The sequence below is a fragment of the Ursus maritimus genome, unplaced genomic scaffold (genome assembly GCF_017311325.1).
Source record: "Ursus maritimus isolate PB19 unplaced genomic scaffold, ASM1731132v1 scaffold_10, whole genome shotgun sequence".
Taxonomy (NCBI): Eukaryota; Metazoa; Chordata; class Mammalia; order Carnivora; family Ursidae; genus Ursus; species Ursus maritimus.
In genome coordinates, this window is record NW_024423344.1 from 68,894,755 (window position 1) to 68,914,490 (window position 19,736).

Genomic DNA, 19,736 nt, shown 5'->3' on the forward strand with positions numbered 1-19,736 from the left:
GGAACAAGAGTAAGGAAACCAGCTGGAGATTAAACATAGCACAATGCTCTGTTGTAAATAACCGTAGCCAAAATTTGCGTGTAGCTACCAAATTTACCCCATTGGACAAAAAAGTGCTTAGGTTTAGCTTTTAAAATCTGGTGATGGTTACTTGAGAACTAGCTTAAATGTATCTCTTTCATCATACTGGTTCAGCGTGATTAGTAGAAGAGCTGTTGCTTATTGTTTTTATGATCAGATTTGAAATAGAGTTTAGAAGAATTTGTGATTTGGTTTATGGCCAGCTCTTAAAACACCAAGGAAGTGTGAGAGCTGGTAGTGATTGGCAAGATTGCTGGCAGTGGATGTGGTATTCCATTAGTTTATCAAAGATTGAGGAAAGGTCTGTTCTGTTGAAGTCCACACTCCTGCTTGGATGTTCCCATCCATTAATGGATGCATTAATGGATGTTTTAACCAAAAATTTAACCTAAATCAGGTCTTCTAGGTTTAATCTGTTCCACTGGGTTTTAAATGATCATATATCCATACCACACCACACTGCACCACACCTTGAGCATTTTACCTCAATGGGGAGGTGTTTCCTTTTTGTTGAGTATAGCATACTAGCTTGGAATTAAGCCGCAATACAAGCATATACTGACTTACGGGGGGAGGATATTCTTGCTAGCATTCTGTGCGTATCATTTGCTTATTCAACCATGTAAAACTTCCAACAAGAGGAGGTAATTGCTTAGATTTCTTGATTTGAATTGTTCTACTATCTGGCACTGGGTGGAAGAAGGAAAAAAAAATCATATTGAAAGCATTGTTTTGTTAATGAAGTTGCTTGTCCCTTTTTGTGCCAAATTTGGCAGGTAAAATTACCATTTATTCTACTTGCTAGAGCTGGAGAATAGATTGTTGAGGAAAAGTAGCAATTTAAGTAATGACACTAGATAGAATGTGCTATACTATATACATCTCCCATACTTTTAGATATTGACATGCAATTTTTATTTCTCTTTAGTAATGCATTTTGTCTTTAACCACTATATTACTTCCAGTAGCGTTCATCAGCTATATGCAGTTTCCTTCAATTGTGAAATTTGAAAAAATACTGTTATTAATTATAACAAACCAAAGTGAAGCATTTTGATCTGAGGATAAAATAACGATTATATTTTGTTCTGGATATTTCAGAAGTATTGCGTGTGTTTTAATTATGAACAATTATTTAAAAATTAAAAAGGATAGATGAAGTGTACACTTCAATTAATATGATGATATATAATTAATATCAGATTCCAGATGTTCATGATTTCTTCCATGTTAATTACACTTTGCTCTTTTATACATGCTTTAATATTTGACAAATTCTAAAAGACAAATTTGAATTGAAAATCTTGTTCTAAACTGACAAGCCTTTCATTCAAGATATGAGTAGGTTTTTTTTTAATAACCATGTGTTTAAATGAAATGCATAAATTTAGCATTTGTGTAACTTTGAAGTAAATATATAATCCACTAAATTTATTATAGATTCTCCCTAGTTATGAAACTTCAGGTTTTTAAAAAATTGTTACTGTTATAGTTTATAATGGCTAAACCTGCTCTCCTTCCAAAAATACAAGAAATCCTCTATAGAAACAGATCTGCAAAATACATTAAAAAAAAAATAAGCCAATTGGTGAATTTGTAGACTTGCCGGTGTGAAGGAAGAAACAGTTTAGTGTTGCTGAAACTTGTAACCATTGGTCACTTCTTTCTGCCCACTAAGCTAACTGGTAGGCAGGTGCGGATGCTACAAAATCTAACATCGCAATTGACACTAATTGGCATAGTTGTTGGCAGTCTTATCAGAAAGCAAAGGGCTGAATGGTTGAATGGGTTTAGAGAACTTGAATGATAATAAGCATTTTTATATTCATCTTGAATTACTTTTGTGACCCAGACTAACAGGAACACTTCATTCTGACCTCATCCTTCAATGAATAGAAATTATAGAAAGCACAATATGCAGCGTGTGTGATTACTGATTATTTTTCAGGTAACCTTTTACAGCTGCCTGCTCCACTGCTTGCTCTCCACCTCCTGCTCCCCCTCCCCCTCCCCTCAGGCTCAAAGAAACCAGAGTGTATGTGTGGAAGAAAAAGGAGATAGCTAACTATTGTTACTAAATATTAAATTAATTTTTTGATTGATTTGTTGCCAAAAGCTTGGTGCGTGTCATAGTACTTTAGGCTCAATTTAAGAAAAAATATTCATTGAATTTATGGATGAAAGAACAAGAAATCTGGGATTTGCTTCTAAATAGTCATGAAGCATTTGGGGGAATCTGGGGATATAGGTGAGACAAGATTGGCTTTAAGTGGACAAGTTTTGAACTGGGGTGCTGGAACTGTGGGGGTTATTAAGAAGCTATTCTTGCTGTTTATGTACTTGTTTGAAATTTTCCATAACAGAAGGGTTGTTGTTTTGTTTCTTTAATGCGTTCGTCTCCTCACGCTCTACTTTTGTAAGGTCTTCTGTACTCGCCAGTTCCTTCCTGCTACCTGGTTTTTAAAAATTTTCCTAGTTCCTTTTATCAAAAATGACTCTAAAGTGAGAATTGCATTACCTAGTGAACTAATCTGTGTGCTCGTGTGCAAATGAGTTAATTTCTAGGCAGTGTGGATTTTAATAGGAGCTTTCTAAAGACCATTTCTTATTTGAAAGGAAGACTGTCCGGGTGGAATTTTTCGTCACTGGGCTGATCTTTATGCCTGTTCTGACTATGGCCCCTCACAGAAGGGTTAACAATTTTAGGTTTTCTGTAATGATTGATCTTAGCTTTTTTTGCACTAGAGGTAATGATGTGTTTTTCTTCTGTAGAAATATTTTCCATAAAGTATTTTTCTTTAGTTAAGAGAGGGCATGACTGTATTGTTTAGCTTATGTTTGGTCATGTAGGTATTTCTGTGTGTTTTTGGTCCACTCCCCACCCCCAAATAATTTAGAATAACCTGTGTTAAAAATAAAGTCGAGTCTTCTTTGGCCCTTTTGCAAAGGGATGTCTAGGGAGGGACGCTTGCTCGAGGCTTTTGCTGGAAAGTTCAGTGCTGCAAACAGTGACTGTCACCCTTCCTTCTGTCTACCGGTTATTACATAGATGAGTAGTTTATGTAAATTTTGTACTCTGCTGTTGATCCAAGTCCCCTTGAGATTTATTATGATCAGGTAAGAGTAAACTTTTTAGAAGGTGTTTGAAATGTCGATCCTTGGCTAGTAAAAGGTAGAGAAACCAAGATTTTTCAGACTGTTGCTGTTTTTCCACCTTTCTGATCTGTCCTGAGAATTGATTTGAGTTGATCCTTATTTCAAAGTATCATTGCTTGAAATATTTCAGATTTTTTTAGAGCTTTCTAAGAAATGAAAATATGAAGATTTCACTATTTCTGTTTCAGTTTGTATCTCTGGAGGTTTTCAAGAATGAATGCAGTTTGCTCATTAATTTCTTGTGCTATTCCTGGTCAGTGTCCACTTTTCCCTTTTCTTGTTAGCTTTCTCTTTGGCCACGATAGGTGTATTATTCCTGGTATCTGCTACCCAAACTGGTATATTACATTAGCCATGCTCCTGTTCAAGGCTCTTGGAAGAGTGCCAGTTTTCTTCTCCTTTCAGTTTGGGAGCACAGTTTTAGAAATAATAGAATGGTCCTACTTTGTTCTCAGTCAACAGAATGAAAAGGATTTATCTAACAATTTGAATAGATAATTTTATTTGTGTGGACATGAAAGTGAAATCTAGAAATGGGACAGAATTTTAAGTGGCATTTTTAATTGTTTTGAAATTCTTTGTTTCTTTCTGTAAATGAGCTATGTTAAGTGTGTGTGTGTGTGTGTGTGTGTGTGTGTGTGTTGGGGTGGGGGATGGGGTGTTCATCTCTGATATACTAGATCCCGTGTAAATTTTGTATCCTAAAAGAGCTTATAATATATATTATATATATATTTGGAATAACTTTAATCTGCTACTCTAAGCACATGAGGATTTTTAAATACAAGTATTATCAACACTTTACAGTTTAAAAAAAATTTTTTTTATTTAAATTCAATTTAGTTAACATAGAGTATATTATTAGTTTCAGGGGTAGAATTTAATGATTCATCAGTTGCATATAACACCCAGTGCTCATTACATCAAGTGCCCTCCTTAATGCCCATCACCTAATTACTCCATCCCCCCACCCACCTCCCCTCCAGCACCCCTCAGTTTGTTCCCTATAGTTAAGAATCTCTAGTGGTTTGCCTCCCTGTTTTTATCTTATTTTATTTTTCCTTCCCTTCCCCTATATCCATCTTGTTTTATTTCTTAAATTCCACATATGAGTGAAATCATATGGTATTTGCCTTTCTCTGACTGATTTCACTTTGCATAATTATCTCTAGTTCCATCCATGTCATTGCAAATAAAAATACTTTTATTTAAAAGTTACTTTATTAATCTTACAAAAAGCTGTCCTGGAGAGTTTTGAATTACAACTATATTGTCAGTGGTCAACAATCTAAGATAAAAGCAACTTATCTGAATAACATACATTAAGACTGTAAGAAAGCAAGTCGTTTTGGTTTTGTCTGCTTTACGTTGTGATATTTAACTTAAAAACTTAGCTTTGGTAGCTTTCCAGCTACCAAATAAATAAACAAATGTATAAATAAAAGTTAGGTTTTGGGTTTTTTTTAAGATTTTATATATTTATTTGAGAGAGAGAGTGTAAGAGCAGGGTGAGAGACAGAGGGAGAAGCAGACTCCCCACTGAGCAGGGAGGCTCAATGCCGGCTCCATCCTGGGACTCCGGGATCATGACCTGAACCACAGGCAGCTGCTTAACCAACTGAGCCACCCAGGCTCAGCTTTCTATCTCAAATGAATTAGGTTTTCTATCTCAATGAATTCGTAGATCAAATAAAGGAGGTAGGATTAGGAAATGGCACATCTCGGTTGCAGTGTATGGGAATGTAGGAGGAAGGAGGACTTAGAACGTTACTGTGAAAGTAGTGTAGCCCACTTAGGTCTAGTGTGAGTGAACCAGCAGCTAAGGTCCTGGGATTTCATTGTGGGGGGCATCTGTGTTAGCGAAATACACAAGAAAAGCAAAAGAGATACTAGTAGAAATCAGACAAAATTAAAAGGATAAAAATGGAGAAGGTATTAATGGAAGAACAAGCAAAAGTAGGCTTGTTGAAAAATAGATCCAGAATAATCATTATTGTGGGGGCACGACATAGTAACACTATATTGAACTTCCACGTACAGCCAGCATTTGCTGAGGGCTTATTACATACCTGGTACTGTTCTCAGTGCTTGACTTTGTTCCTCGTAACCACTCTGTGAGCACAGATTTAATGTGTGAGGACACGGGGACATGAACAGTTAGGCAGCTTGTAAACCTGAGGTTCAACTACAGGCAGGCAGACTGTTGACAAAACTACAGAGAAAATGCAAGATTCCACCATGATTTAGTAGATTTGGTAGGAGAAGTAAAGGCAGGTTTGCTTGCTCCTTATGTTAAACGCGTCTACCTACAGTTATTCATTAAGCTGTGATATAATTTACAGTATTATCTGCAGAGAATGACCTTATCACACTGATCCAAAAGAAACTACTACTATAATTAAAGTGTGGGCAAAATAATGTAAGATTTTTTAAAAAAAACCATACAACTGAAATTATGGTTGTTACTGATCAATTAATGAGGCGATAATTAAAGAGAAACTAGTCAACCTGGCTGATTGTAAACCAGTACCTAAATTTGTTTTTGTAATTCACGTCCTTTGAGATACATTTAATTACATTTATAACACATGCATATTTAATATAATCTTTTGTGACAGATTAACAGATCTTCACCATCATTGTGTCTAATCCCTTTTAATGTTTTTGTCATTGTTACGTATCTGTTTGGGAGAGAAATAAAAGACTGTTTCCAAGGTGATAGTGGTAAAGAAGAAACTTATGAAAAATGGTTGTCTCCTTTTGTTTTCAGAAAACGAGCATCTCATTTCTCCCTGGAAGGGCAGTAGAGATATCATGACTATATTTTGAAATAAGAAAATATTTTAGTAAATAGAGGAGCAGGATAAAGAAAACCTACCCTTTCTGTGTCATTTTAAGATCTATATTAAGGTGGTCCTGTAGTTTATATGTTAGAATGTTAGGAATCATTATTATAATTGAATAAAAATGTTTGAGTTATTTTTGTTGTGTTTTACCGAGATACTAACGTCAAACCAAGTAACTTAGGAAAGTTATTAGATCTAAATTTTAGGAAAGTTATGTGTTTCACATATCCAGTGGCAGTGTATGTAGAAGCCAGTGAACTATAATGATGGTAGATGGTGGTAGTATCCCCATGTATTTAACTGTATGGTCTACAGATTCCTTTGTTGTTAGGGAGTATTGGATATACCTATCGATGTTATACACAATTGAATAATCATATTTTTGTCAGCAGTAACTAAGAGATAAGAACCAAAAAGAATCAATAAGCATCTTTATCTCCAGAATAGTCTTCTTTCAGGGTACAAATAAGTAATGAGTGTCTGCTACAGACAAGCATGGTACCTTAGTATTTAGATTACATGTGTTACTTTTGCTTTTGACATATGGATTTCAGTGAAATACTCTGAGAATTGCATGATAATTGCTTCTGTTGCTTCCATAATTTATATGGTTCTTTAATTTCGTTATATGTGTAATAGGAGGAGGAGAGGGTTAGGTTGGAGTATGTTTTTGTAGGATCCTTTCCAGCCTAATAGTCAAATCAGAAAACTGCAGGTCTTTTTCCACATTTTGTGCAGACTGATAATTTTTAAGATATGCTATGCAAGTCTAATGGGCAGGCTAGTTATTCCTTTCTGGAAATTAGTTATAGCTTGATCAACAAATCTTTTTTACCCTTATATTGTTTTCAGAAATAGAAGCGAAATATATGATCAAAGTCTTTTTTAAGTAGTGGAATGAGCACCTTGATTTTTATCTTAGATCTAATTCTGCACAATGCTAATCTTAACATTTGATGACAAAAAAGAATTTGTGAATAACAAAAAAGAATTGTATGGTGAATCAGAAACACTTTTTTACAGACTGTATCTTCCCAAATTTTTATTATTTTTGGAAAAGCTTTTTGGCAAATACTTTGTTTTGTAAGTTTTACATTCCTACTGTTGAAAAAACTTATTTAGCAGGTGCTTACTGCAATAGAAGTTATAATATTTTAACTGTCATGAGGTACCTCTGAGGAAGTGCTTTTTTTGTTTTTTAATGGTAAAGGATGTAAGTAATCTCTCTCAAATGTCAAATTAATTTTGGGTGTGTACTTTCTTTTTCCCTTATGATTACGTAGATAGGAAAATTGAATGTTCCAAACAACTCACGGAAAATATTCCACATCAACATTATTTGTACCACAAATGCAGTTAAATGCTTTTAATGGAGTCCAAAGTTACTAGTAGATTGTTAAATATGAGAAAATGCTTTCTTGAAATAGGAAAGAAATCATGTTTTTGAAGTGTTGTTTTAAACATCATAAACATTCTTATGAACAACTTAACTGAAGTCATCCTCTTTAGGTTGGGGAAACTTTGCAGAAAGTAGTGCGTGTTAAGATGGATTGCATGAATTCTATTCACCATAGCCTTGCTCTGTTTAATTTGAACTTAAAATGTCAATACTTTAAATAGAATGTAATCTTTAAATGATTATAGAATGCTGAGACATAGGATGTTCTCACACTGAAGATTGCGGTATTACACATCTTTTTTGGAGTTTGTACTTTCCAAAGGCAGGCAGGACCTTTATTTGGTCATTCTCACACTCATTTTTCCCCCTTTACCTCTCATTTTCTGAATCATCAGGTTTGTTTAGCAAAAACTATGCTGTCTATAGTGAGGAGAGCCAAGTGGAGTTCCAGAAAAGTAGACGTGGAAGATTAGTCTATTGTGGTAGTCCAGATGAGAGGAAGTAGCAGGTGCAGGTGGGGTGCTTATGGTAAAGGTGGAGGGAAGTGGGGCTCCCCAGTAATCCATGCTCTTCCACACAATCTTTCCACTTCCTCTCCACCCTTTCCACTATGGCCTCTGTGTCTCTTGCTTTGTCATCAACAAACTGCCTTGTATTCTCAGACATTTTCTCTGAATGTTCTGCCACTTACTGGCCTTCACAGAAACCTGGTGGTAGTTTTCCTCCCATAACACATGCACCTTTGAGATGGGAAGTGAGCCTGTTGTTTCCTCTAGTGCCATTCTAGACCATGTTCCCCTCCCTCTTGGAAAACCCTTGTTCTTTGAAGTTCACATCGCCTGAGTTGATGATGGCAATCTCCAGTTGGAATCCTTTAGTGCTTCTCATCGCTCCGCCTCTCCCATGTGCCGTGCTCACCTTTGTTTTCTGTGCCCTGCACGCTGGTTTCATATGAGATAAGCTCTTTCTCGCCTCTGGGATTTTTTTTTTTTTCTTTTTTTTTTTTAACACGAGATTGCCTCTGGGATATTCCCTCTGGATATTCCCACCTACCCATCACTACCAACTGATTTCTACTCACTCTTCAGGTCTTAGCTTAAATATCACCTCTTCCCAAGAGGTCTTCCTTCCTGCTGAGAACAAAGAGTAATGAGAATTAAGAAGAGAGTATACAATTGCTAGAAAAGATTTGTAACCTTTCAGAGTACAGTTTTAGCAGCCAGATTGTAGAAGGTTATGGGAAAAGTTACATGGTAGGAAAATAGGCACAGAACACTTGTTCTAGAGCCTGTCAGAGAAAAGAAGGAAAGAAGCAGTTTGGTGGTTGGAGGGCATAGTGGGTCAGGTGCCCATCTGTGAAAATATGGGGGTTCTGTACGTGCATGAGGCAGAGGGGAAATGGCCGGTGTGTAAGATATCAGTAAAGGAGAGAAGGTTCACTGATGCCCAAAAGTAAAAGGACTTATGTCTCGTGGCTTCAATTTTGGTAAAGAAAAGAGGACGTGCTCTGCCAAGAGTGTGGGTCAGGATCAATATGATGATTAATATAAATTTGGTGCACTTGAGTCCTAGGTCTATTTGAACTAAAGGCATGAAATCTTTATGTCTTGTTCAGTGTTTCTAAACAGAGATGTTGTGTCTTTGGGTTGTTTTTTAAATAGAGTTTTAAAATAATGTAAAATATTCTAGTGTTTTCATAGTGCTTAGAACATTTCCACAATATTGTCTGCCTTGAAAGGTATGAAATTTTATTTATGTCATTTGTCATTTTACTCTTGGTCTATTTTTTCTTTAATCCCCACACTGAATTTGACTTAATTTGTTAGCTTTTATTGCTTGTCAAAGGAAAGATCTTAAAAATTTCCTACCCAAACAGAGGTGCTTGAGCAAACCAAAATCCCTAATATTGGAATTTGCCATGTCAGGAATTAACTGTCTAAGTGGATCTTGAATAAAAGGGCTTTGGAACCATAAAACCATAGAATTTTAGCCTAGAAGAGATCTTTAGCATTGCTCATTCAAGGCCCTTATTTTTAGATAAGGAAGAGTTGATACAGAGCAGTTGTCCAAAATACATTGTAAAATTGGGTAGTGGAGATGAAATCAATAAATCTATGACCAGAGAAATTGAAATGAGTATTGGTGTGTTAACCAAAACGAAGTTTTAGAAGGGAAGCTATAATGTATTGTGTGCCTGTTGTGAAAGGTATAAAGTAATTATTGACTTCATGCTACCATGAGAGAGGAAAATAGGCCCTTACACTTCTCCTCACTTTTAAAGTTTTGAATATATAACATACATATACAGAATAAAATTTAAAAAGTGAATAGATTTGCAGTAAAAGGCAAGCCCTCCTTCTATCCCTGTCCCTCAGCCCCTCTGCTCCTCTTACATATTTATCTAGAGGTATTCTATACATTTAAAAAACACAGGTTTTTTTTTTTCCCCTTAACAAATGATAACATACTGTATATGCTCTTCTGTAACTTCTTGGGTATGGTTTCATATTGGTATATATAGAGATGCCTCCTTTTTATTTTATTTATTTATTTATTTATTTATTTTTTAAGATTTTATTTATTTATTTGACAGAGAGGCAGCCAGCGAGAGAGGGAACACAAGCAGGGGGAGTGGGAGAGGAAGAAGCAGGCTCCCAGTGGACGAGCCCGATGTGGGACTCGATCCCGGAACGCCGGGATCACGCCTTGAGCCGAAGGCAGACGCTTAACGACTGCGCTACCCAGGCGCCCCGAGATGCCTCCTTTTTAAATAAGGGGTGCTAAGTTCTCTTATATGCTACAAGATATGTTTATACAATATACTTTAAGGACATCTTGGCTGGGTATAAAATTGGGGGGCAACATTTTCCTTTTTAGTACTTAGATCACATTGCTCTATGGTCTTATGTATCAGTTTTGCCCTTGAGAAATTAGGCTGACCTGAGGTTTTTCCTTGCTTTTGCCTGATTTCTTATCTTTGCCAAAATATTCACATAAAACCGTCTTTATTCTTAAAGTTCCATAAACAACATCATTCTACAAATTCAAGGTTTTATTTTGAGAAGTTTTACCCTATCATATCTTTGAAGGTACATTTATTTTTTCTTTATAAGCCTTTTTGAAAAAGTCGTTTGTATATTCTTTGGATCCACTTCTCCCTCCTCCATATCTGTTGTCTTCTCTATAAATTTTTATATTGCTAGTCTTTTCTGTTTTGTTTTATATGATTTTTCCATGTCCTTGTCTTTCTTTGTAGTCTCATTGATTCTATTTTTGGTTGCTTCTTAAGATGGCTTTTATCTTTATAAAGTTATGTTTCTCTTCATTTTTTTTCTGAGTTCTACCAGCTTGATTTTCATTTCCTTCTGTTGTTGTATGATCTCTTCTTTGAACCTTTGTTTTTCTTCTTTGAGCTCATTTTTTAGAAGAGGAGTCATGTTTCCTATGGTTGTCTTTGAGACTTTGCAGAATTATTTATCTGAACTCTTCCTGTGTTTCTTCAAGTAGTTCTTCTTGTGTTATAATACTCTTAATTTACCTTTTTCTCTTGATAAAAATGTGTTTTGCAAATTGTATGCGAAGATCCAGTATCGGTTATTTTCTGATCATTATGTGCAGTAGGGTGCTTGGTTGTGTATAAGCATGGGCAGCCTGTAGCTTTTCCTCATTAGGCCTTTTGCTCTAATACCCTCTCATCAAATCTGACAGTTCCATTGTCCTAGATTTCACTTTCTATTAGTTTTTGGCATGGAAAAGATAGGGTGGTTCTTTATGTCGGGTTCTTAGTGCTGTAATAGTGAACTGCCACCTCCACTCCGCATCTACTGCTTCAGCCCCTCTTGGCTGAAGAATTATGTGTAAACAATATATATGGCAGAGTAACATGAATTCTTCAGTTCAGTCTGCTCCTATCTTTCTATGGGATTAAAATGTTCAAATTCCCTGCCGCTCCTACTGGCCTATACTTACATCTAGATTTTACTCATCTCACGAAAGCATCAATAGAATCATTGCATCTGCTGTCCTGAATTATGTTTCTTGGTGAAATCTGTTTACAGCTTGAGGCCTGAGAAGGCAGGTGATGGTTTTCAGCATGTTCTTTTCCCTCTTTTAAAATTTGCTGATATGCTTCATAGTTTATGATTAGGAGCTCTGATAACTTCCTTGCTTCAGTTATATGGTGACGTTGCAAAATTATGCTCATTACTTCCCAGGTGTACAAGGAAATATAGTTTCTGTATGTCTGTCACATAGTCTTCCTCACAAGCCTTTAGTAAGGGGTGAGGGGGAGGAAGCACTTTGGTTTTTTGTTTTTCTTTTTCTAAGAATTTTTAAAAAAGATTTTGTTTATTTATTTGGCAGAGTGAGAGTGCATAAGCAGGGGGAATAGTAGAGGGAGAGGGAGAAGCAGGCTCCCCTCTGAGCAGGGAGCCCAATGCAGGACTTGATCCCAGGACCCTAGGATCATGACCTGAGCCGAAGGCAGATGCTTAACCATCCTAGCCACCCAGGCGCCCCAACACTTTGGTTTAAGCAGTGTCTTTCAGATACCATGGTGTTTCGGGTTTCTTTCCCTCAGTCCAGCTACCACAGTGGTGTGGAGTTTGGATGCAGGTAAAAGGGGCCTTTAGGTATGTGGTTGAACTCACCTTGTAACTATAGAGGTGGGGAAGAGAACTCAGACCCACAGTGTCTTTACAAGGCTCTAATGTAAGGACCTGGACCCATAACTGTCAGGTGAAGATTCATCCTCTTTGTTACAGAAGAGGCCTCTGCTACCCATAGTCCTGGTTACTGTTTGCCTGTAGTCATGGAGTCCCCTGTACTGTGTTGTCTTTATCCTGACCTAGACTTTGTCCTCTCATTAAGATAGGTAAAAACTTCTGGATTCCTAACATGATGTGCTTGGGTCATCTATCCACTTCTTCCTCCATCAGTGCTGTGCTTTTGGTCATACACATTTAGGAATGCCATGACACGAAGCCTACAGCCTCTCCTAGACTATGTTCCAGAAGTAGACCTCCAGCATAGATATTTTTAGGGTACCCGATACCTGTCAGAATGATTTCACACATCTCTCTCCATTTCTATCCCGCTACCTGTTTTCCCAAGGATCCACACAAAAGGAAATGGGGAGATCTCTGATCTCTGATTTCTGATATCTTCATCTTCCCTCTCTGTCTTTCCTTCATGTAATCGACAGGACTTGAAAAGGACTTTTCCCCCCATGTTTCTGTCTAGATGGAACTTTCCTTCTGTCTTTCTTCCCAAATTAACGTTCATATCCACTCATCCAATAGCAGAGGATGCAGGGAGAGAAATTAATTTATCAGTAAGGGAACATAAAGGTAGTTCAAAAATACAGTTTTCAGTTTTTGAAGAGGTAGACTTTGCTCCCTCTATTTTTATTTTTAAAATAATTTTATTTTATTAAGGATTTTTTTTTTTATTTGAGAGAAAGCAAGCAAGGGGGAGGAGCAGAGGGAGAGGGAGAGATAAAATCTCAAGCAGACTCCCCGCTGAGTGCAGAGCCCAACATGGGGCTTGATCTCAAGACCCTGAGATCACGACCTGAGCCAAAATCAAGTTGGACGCTTAACTGACTGAGCCATCCACGCACCCCTGTTTTTGTTATTAAAAGTCAGATTTATTGAGGTATAATTAATAAAAAAAATTACTCTTTAAATGTATGGTTTGATTGAATTTTGACAAATCTGTATAATCATATAATCACCACCAAAATCAAGATTTAGAACATTTCCATCACCTCATAGAGTTCCCTCAAGCCCTTTCCTAGTCAAGCTTATCCTTATACCCGTAGCCCCTAGCAACTGCTGACCTGATTTCTGCCTTTTCCAGAATGTTCTATCGATGGAATCATACTCACGTTCTATATACCCTTTTGTGTCAGCCTTCTTTCACTTAGCATAAAGCTTTTGAGCTGGTTATTGCTCATTTCTGTTGTGTGGATATATACCATATTTGTCCATTATTATTGGTTCATTGGATTTTTTGGGTTTTTCCAGTTTGAGGTTAATGTAAACTTTCTGTGTATGTATTCTGCTATCATAAACAAGCTTCTGTGAACATTCGTGAACACTCTCTGTACATAACTCTTCACTTCTCTGGGGTTTTCTAAAGCAGATCTACTAGTCTCCATTCCATACCTGCAATGTGTAAAGGCTCCACATGTTTGCCAGCTCTTAGTATTATCACTTCTTTTCATTTGAGCCTTTCTAGTGGGTGGGTAGTTATATTTTGTTATAATTTTGTTTTTTCCTAATGACCACTCAGTGATGTGCTTGTTATCCATCTCTCTTCCTTGATGAAGTATCTGGTCAAATCTTTTGCCCATTTTTAAAGAAATTCAGTTGGTTTTCTTATTGACTTATAGAAGACAATTCTTTGTAGATTTTGGATTCAAGTCCTTTATCAGATATGTGTTTTGCAAATATTTTCTCCCAACATGTGGCTCATTTTTCCTTTTCTTAACAGTGTCTTTCAAACAGAAATTTATAATTTTGGTGAAGTCTAATTCATCTATTTTTTCTTATAAGATTTGTACTTATGTCCTGAGGAATCTTTGCCTGGACCAAGGTCGTAAAGGTTTTCTCTTATGTTTTCTTCTAGGAGTTTTTTAGTTTTAGGCTTTACATTTAGTTTTCATTGTTTTGAGTTTTTTTTTTTTTTTTTTTTTAAATGTTGTGAGATAGAGGTCAGGATTTATTTGTTTGAATACGGATGTTTAATTGTTTTAGTACTATTCACAAACTGTGCTTTCCCCATTTAATGTCTTGGCACTTTTTTTGAAAATCCATGGGTCTCTGAACTCTCATTTTGTTCTATTAATGACTATGTCTATTCTTACACCAGTATCTTGATTCATGTAGCTTAATGGGAAGTCTTAAAGTCAAGTGACATGAGTTCTCCAAATTTGTTAAGTTTTCAAAATTATCTTTATTGTTCTATATGCTTTGTTTTACTATGTATTTTAGAGTCTGCTACCAAAAAAAAAAAAAAAGACTCCTGGGATATTGCTCAGAATTACATTGAATATATAGATCAGTTTGGGAGAGACCTTATATCTTAATAATACTAAAACTCTCCTAATTCATGAACATGATGTGTGTGTGTGTGTGTGTGTGTGTGTGTGTGTATTATACATTTTAGATCTTTAATTTCTCATGAAATACTGCTTCTGATTTTTGAAAAAGTAAAACCACCCCTCTGTTTTCATTTGTTACTTATTTTTTAACAACTTTATTGAGATATAATTCACATACCCATACAGTTTATTCATTTAAATTGTACAGTTCAGTGGCTTGTAGTATATTCCCAGAGCTGTGCAACCGTCACCACAGTCACTTTTAGAACATTTTCATTGTGCCAAATAAGAAAACCCATACGCCATAGCTGTCACCCCTCAATCCTTCCATCCATCCCCACACCCCCAGCCCAAGGCAGCCACTAATCTGTATGGATATTTCTCTTCTGAACGTTTTATTATAAATGGAAGTATGTAGTTGGCATGTTTTCAGGCTTCATCCATGTAAGTAACATGTATCAGCATTTCATTCCTTTTTATTACCAAATGATATTCTCTTATATGGGATGTCGCATTTTGTTTCAACATTCATGAAGATAGTTTTCTTTAGGCTGTGGTAAATTGGTTTCTCCTCTACAGGATTTGAGTAAATTCGGTTCTTTTCTCAGTTCCCCCTCATAAGCCCTAAAGATGATGATAAAAGTTTCATTCTGTTACCCCTGCTGATTTAAAATTAGTATCAAATACAAATTTTAAATGCTTATCATTAAAAATATTTCCTTACAGCCTTTAACTTTCTTATTAATAAAACTTTTATAATTGAACATTGACCTTTTTTAACCTTTTAAATTTAGAAGCCATGTCAAAGCAAATATTTTTCTCAGTTTTAAAAGGTATTTTTAGCACTTAATATTTGTAGCATTCTATCTATTGGGAGCTTCTTTTGGAAATCTTTTATTACATAAGGTGATATTTAATTTGCTAAATAATTTTAAAATGTGTTATTGCTGCTTCACAGATCTTTATCATCTAGTGTTTTAATAGTAAATAATTTACGAGATAGTATGATTATCTCACCTTATTGTTAAAACTCATTAAGGATTGGGGACAGGAGAAGGGAGAAAATATTTAGGACCTACCATGACAGGAATATTGGTAGATACTTTTATATGCTAACTTCTTTAATCTTACAGCTCCCTTTTGGGTAGATATTTTTGGTAGATTTTAGTTTGGCAACTAAGGTTTAGAAGGTTAAATGCTCCAGTTTAGTGAGCAGCTCTGACTGAGTAGAACAGCAGTGTCAGGTGAGACCCAAGCCATTGTTCCTTCCTCCTACTTATTGAACTGTGCTCTATGGACACAGAGGCCACTGAACCAGGAAACACAAGCGAGCGTATCATGTACGTCCCACTGATATTTTGTTACATAGCCAGTAGCATATCTTAGCTTCTAGACTGTATGACCACACCATTGTGGAAATACATATACGTGAAGTCTGTATAGATGTATATGGACATACTTAATCTTCTAAATGGTAACATCTGTATGTCTTTTATTTTAGTAAGTATTGTATTAGAGAATTAAGAGAGAGTAAAGGAGTTGTTAGGGATCAAGTGTTTTGACTTTGCTACCGGTTTATTTTGAACCTTGAACAAACTCAAATATCCCTTTGTTAGGTTGTTTACTGTAGAGTTAAAATAATACTGTTATTTTTTTCTTAGTTCTCCTATAGAAGAGTTGGGGAAACAGTGAGTGAAAAGGAAGCAAGCGCTAACAATACTCTTTATTTTAATTTAGCTTTGCTTGTTTTCTTTCAGTTACTTTTACATTATTTACTTGGAAATTAGAATTTTTCTCTTACAAGTATCTGTTTTAAAAGATTATGGGTTTTTTTTTTTTGCATCTTCATAAATGATGACTTGATGAAATTAGTCATTTATGATTGACAAAAATGTGACAGAACTTTTGCAAAGTTCAAATGGACTTTTAATATTCGACACCAAAGAATTTTGCCTAATTAAAGCTTCTGTTTAATTAAGATAACAATGCATAATCCTTCATTAAAATGAACACAGAAAAAGTTCTTTCTTGGTCCTTGGAGAGGATATTATATGCAAGCCCTGATGTGTGGGTTGCAAAATGTCACTGAAATTTATATGCATTACTTGTCTAATTGCAGTAAATGTAGCATGTCCAGATAGGTTTAGAGTTAGAAGGCTGTTTGTTACTTGCTGGAAATCACTTGAAACCTCAGTACCCAGAGGCAGCTGTGCCCAGGTCCTTCACCTCTCCCCAGAGATGGCTAAGAAGACTCTTGTTGGACCCTGTCTTTCATGGCGGGAGCAGTAAACATGACAGGTTGTTTGGGAGCCATCTGTTTAAAATGGCTGCTGCTTTGTATGCAGCAATGAACTTGAGATCAGTTTTCTGTCTTTCTTCATGGTAACAGTCTTCTTTGGTGTCACAACAGGTGGAAGTTGATGGGTCGAAACTAAATGTGACCAGCACGTGGAACCTGGCTTCACCGTTATTGTCTGTCAACGTTGATGGCATTCAGAGGACGATACAGGTAAACGTTCTGATGATTTACTTTGAGGGGTCCTGCAAGTCCAGAATCCTAACCAGCACCTGCGTGGTTAATACTGACAGATACAGTAGGGAGAAGCTGTGTTTTATTCATATCCTACATTTATGGTCGAATACATTTTGTCTTACTTTGGAGGATCTTGAGGCAAGTCTTATTCTGAGGAATCAGTATTTTCTTTTTTCCAGGCAATCCAGGAAGGCTAGTGTATTATTACTTACTATACTTTGTTGTAAATGAAGCATCCCGTGCGCTTTTCTAAATATATTAGAGGATGGCAATTTTTGTTGCCATTGTGGGTTTTCAGTTATAAGATACGACTTCGTTACCTTCCTGTTCTGTGTAATTGAGATTAGGTAGCATTAAATCAGAAATGTGAGCTATATTCAGCTTGACTTGCCAGAACACATTGATGCCTTTTAAAAATTGAGTAATCTTAATTTATTAACCTTTATTTTCCCTCCAAAGTAAGATTTCTTACATTGAGGAAATCCACAGTTGATTGAATGTTCGTTGTCATCAGTGACCTCCATTTTAAAGTAGACAGCTATGAAAAGAGATTCTGCCAAAGTTCCTTCAGCTCACCTCATAGTTGAAGTTCAGTGTTCCAGGGAAAACAAAACAAAACAAAGAACACTGTGTAACATGCAGTAAACACATGCAAATAAAAATCATAACTCCCCCCCATAGTATTAAATGCTCATTCTTTCTGTTGTTGTTTTTTTTACGAAAATATTTTTATGTTGCCTTAACTTGATTTTGCACAGGAAACTGAATTTTGCACAGGAAACTGATTTTTAAAACCTAGAGACATCAAGAGAATCACAGATAAAGACTTCTGTATACCAGATTCACATATAGCTCTATTAGAGACAGAAGTATTCCAGAAACCTCCAGTACATATTTGATGACTAAAGTAATTTCTAAGCCAGGCTCAACGGGTATATTATCTTTATGGTTCTAAGAAATATCGAACTCTCAGGAACGAGCTGTATTTTGACTTTGGTTTTGTAACTTACCCCAGTACATTTTTTTTCTCTCATATTTTCTTTCACATTCTAATAATGAGGTGAAACACTTTGAGACCCTTGGATAATATATCACTGCATAAGTTCACGTTACTTAGATCCATTTATTGTGTCTTCAGAAAACACGGGTTTGTTACACTTGTTTATGTTCAGTCGAATGTGCCCTGCACTGAACGTGCTGTGGCCACGCATGCATTTTCTGGTCAGGGGACACAGTATGACCTCCCAGGAGTGAGCAGAGAGGTGGAAAGTCCTACTACCCAAATTGGTGTATCATGGTACTTTCAGTTTCCTTCTCAGTGACTGCAGATAGGTAACTTAATAGCTCTTTTATACGGAGAGTTTCTAGCTACGTTAACACTGGATGTGTATTTAGAATAATTCCCAGAAATACTTTCCCTGTCATAGGGATACTGTTCAGTAAATTCCTTTTCTTTCTTGTAAGTTCTTTGCTTAAAAAAAGGAGGGGGGCATTAATCTGAATTCAGTGACCCCTCAAGGCAGAGCCCCCCTGACTCTTTAGAGGAAGTTATTGCTTCCAGTTAAGTACTATTTCATTGGAAGGAAATAAACTCAGAGAGGTATAAATGGTGTACTGGATAGAAACCAAACAAACTCATTTACCTTAGAAAACAAAAGGTGAGGAAACTTTCTAAAGAAAGTTTTTCCTTACCAGAATAGATGAATTTTATTCACTTGCTGTGGTCATTAGTTGATTTTTTTAATCTCCAAAATATATGAAATTAATAACATAATGAGAATAAATAATACTCAGTACTTACTGTGTATCAGGTACAGTTCTGAGCACAATGCATAAATATATATACTTGTTTAGATAATATATATGACTATATATATAATATTTCATCTTCACGGCAACTGTATGAAGTAGGTACTGTTATTTGTACTTTCGTAAATGAGACACCTGAGGCTCAGAGAAAGTAAGTGACTTGCTCGTCAAGGTCACATGGCTGATAGCAGGTAGAGCCAGGATTTAGATCCAAGCAGGCTTGCTGTGGGACCTGTGCTGTTAAGTGTCCCGCTCTGCTGAGGCAGTCTAAGCAACTGTTCTGTGATTACAAAGCTAGGAGGAAGCAGAGCAGAAATTTGCACCCTGGCACGGTGACCCCAGAGTGTGTGCTTTTAACTGCTGTGCTGTATAGTACTTTTTGATTTTCTCCATCGGAGTTCTTCAAATAATAATTTATCTTTCATTCGTGCTTTAAACCAATGATGCTCAAACTTTGGTGTGCTTCAGAGTGACCCAGAAGGCTGGTTAAAACTCAGATGGCTGACCCACCCCCAGAGTTTACTCCAGTTTAGTTGGTCTGGGCTAGGTGTGCATTTCTAGTAAGTTCACAGGTAATGCTGATGCTGCTAGTCCAGGGGAAGTAGTCTGAGAACCACTGCTTTAAACCTTTGCAATCAGAGAATAAGCTGGGTGTGATGAGCAAAAGTGAAGTAAGTAGGAACCAAGTCATTTGAAGCCATAGCGTGGCCTCTGCTTTATCCTTGGCCAGAGGGATCCGTGGACGAGTGTTCACGAAGAAAGAGATGGTGTGGAGAGCATTGGGGTTTAGGAAGAGCTTGGTTCTGG

At 36.4% G+C, this 19,736-nt stretch overlaps 1 protein-coding gene across 4 annotated transcripts in view; it reads left to right on the top strand.

The window, feature by feature from the left end:
• PCCA (propionyl-CoA carboxylase subunit alpha) overlaps nt 1-19,736 on the top strand; it is a 389,990-nt gene that overhangs the window by 278,284 nt on the left and 91,970 nt on the right. For all 4 annotated transcript variants that reach the window (XM_040624198.1, XM_040624204.1, XM_040624209.1 and 1 more), the window contains one exon: nt 16,998-17,096. In XM_040624198.1, coding sequence (XP_040480132.1) covers nt 16,998-17,096 — 99 coding nt within the window. The remainder of the gene's footprint in view (nt 1-16,997; nt 17,097-19,736) is intronic.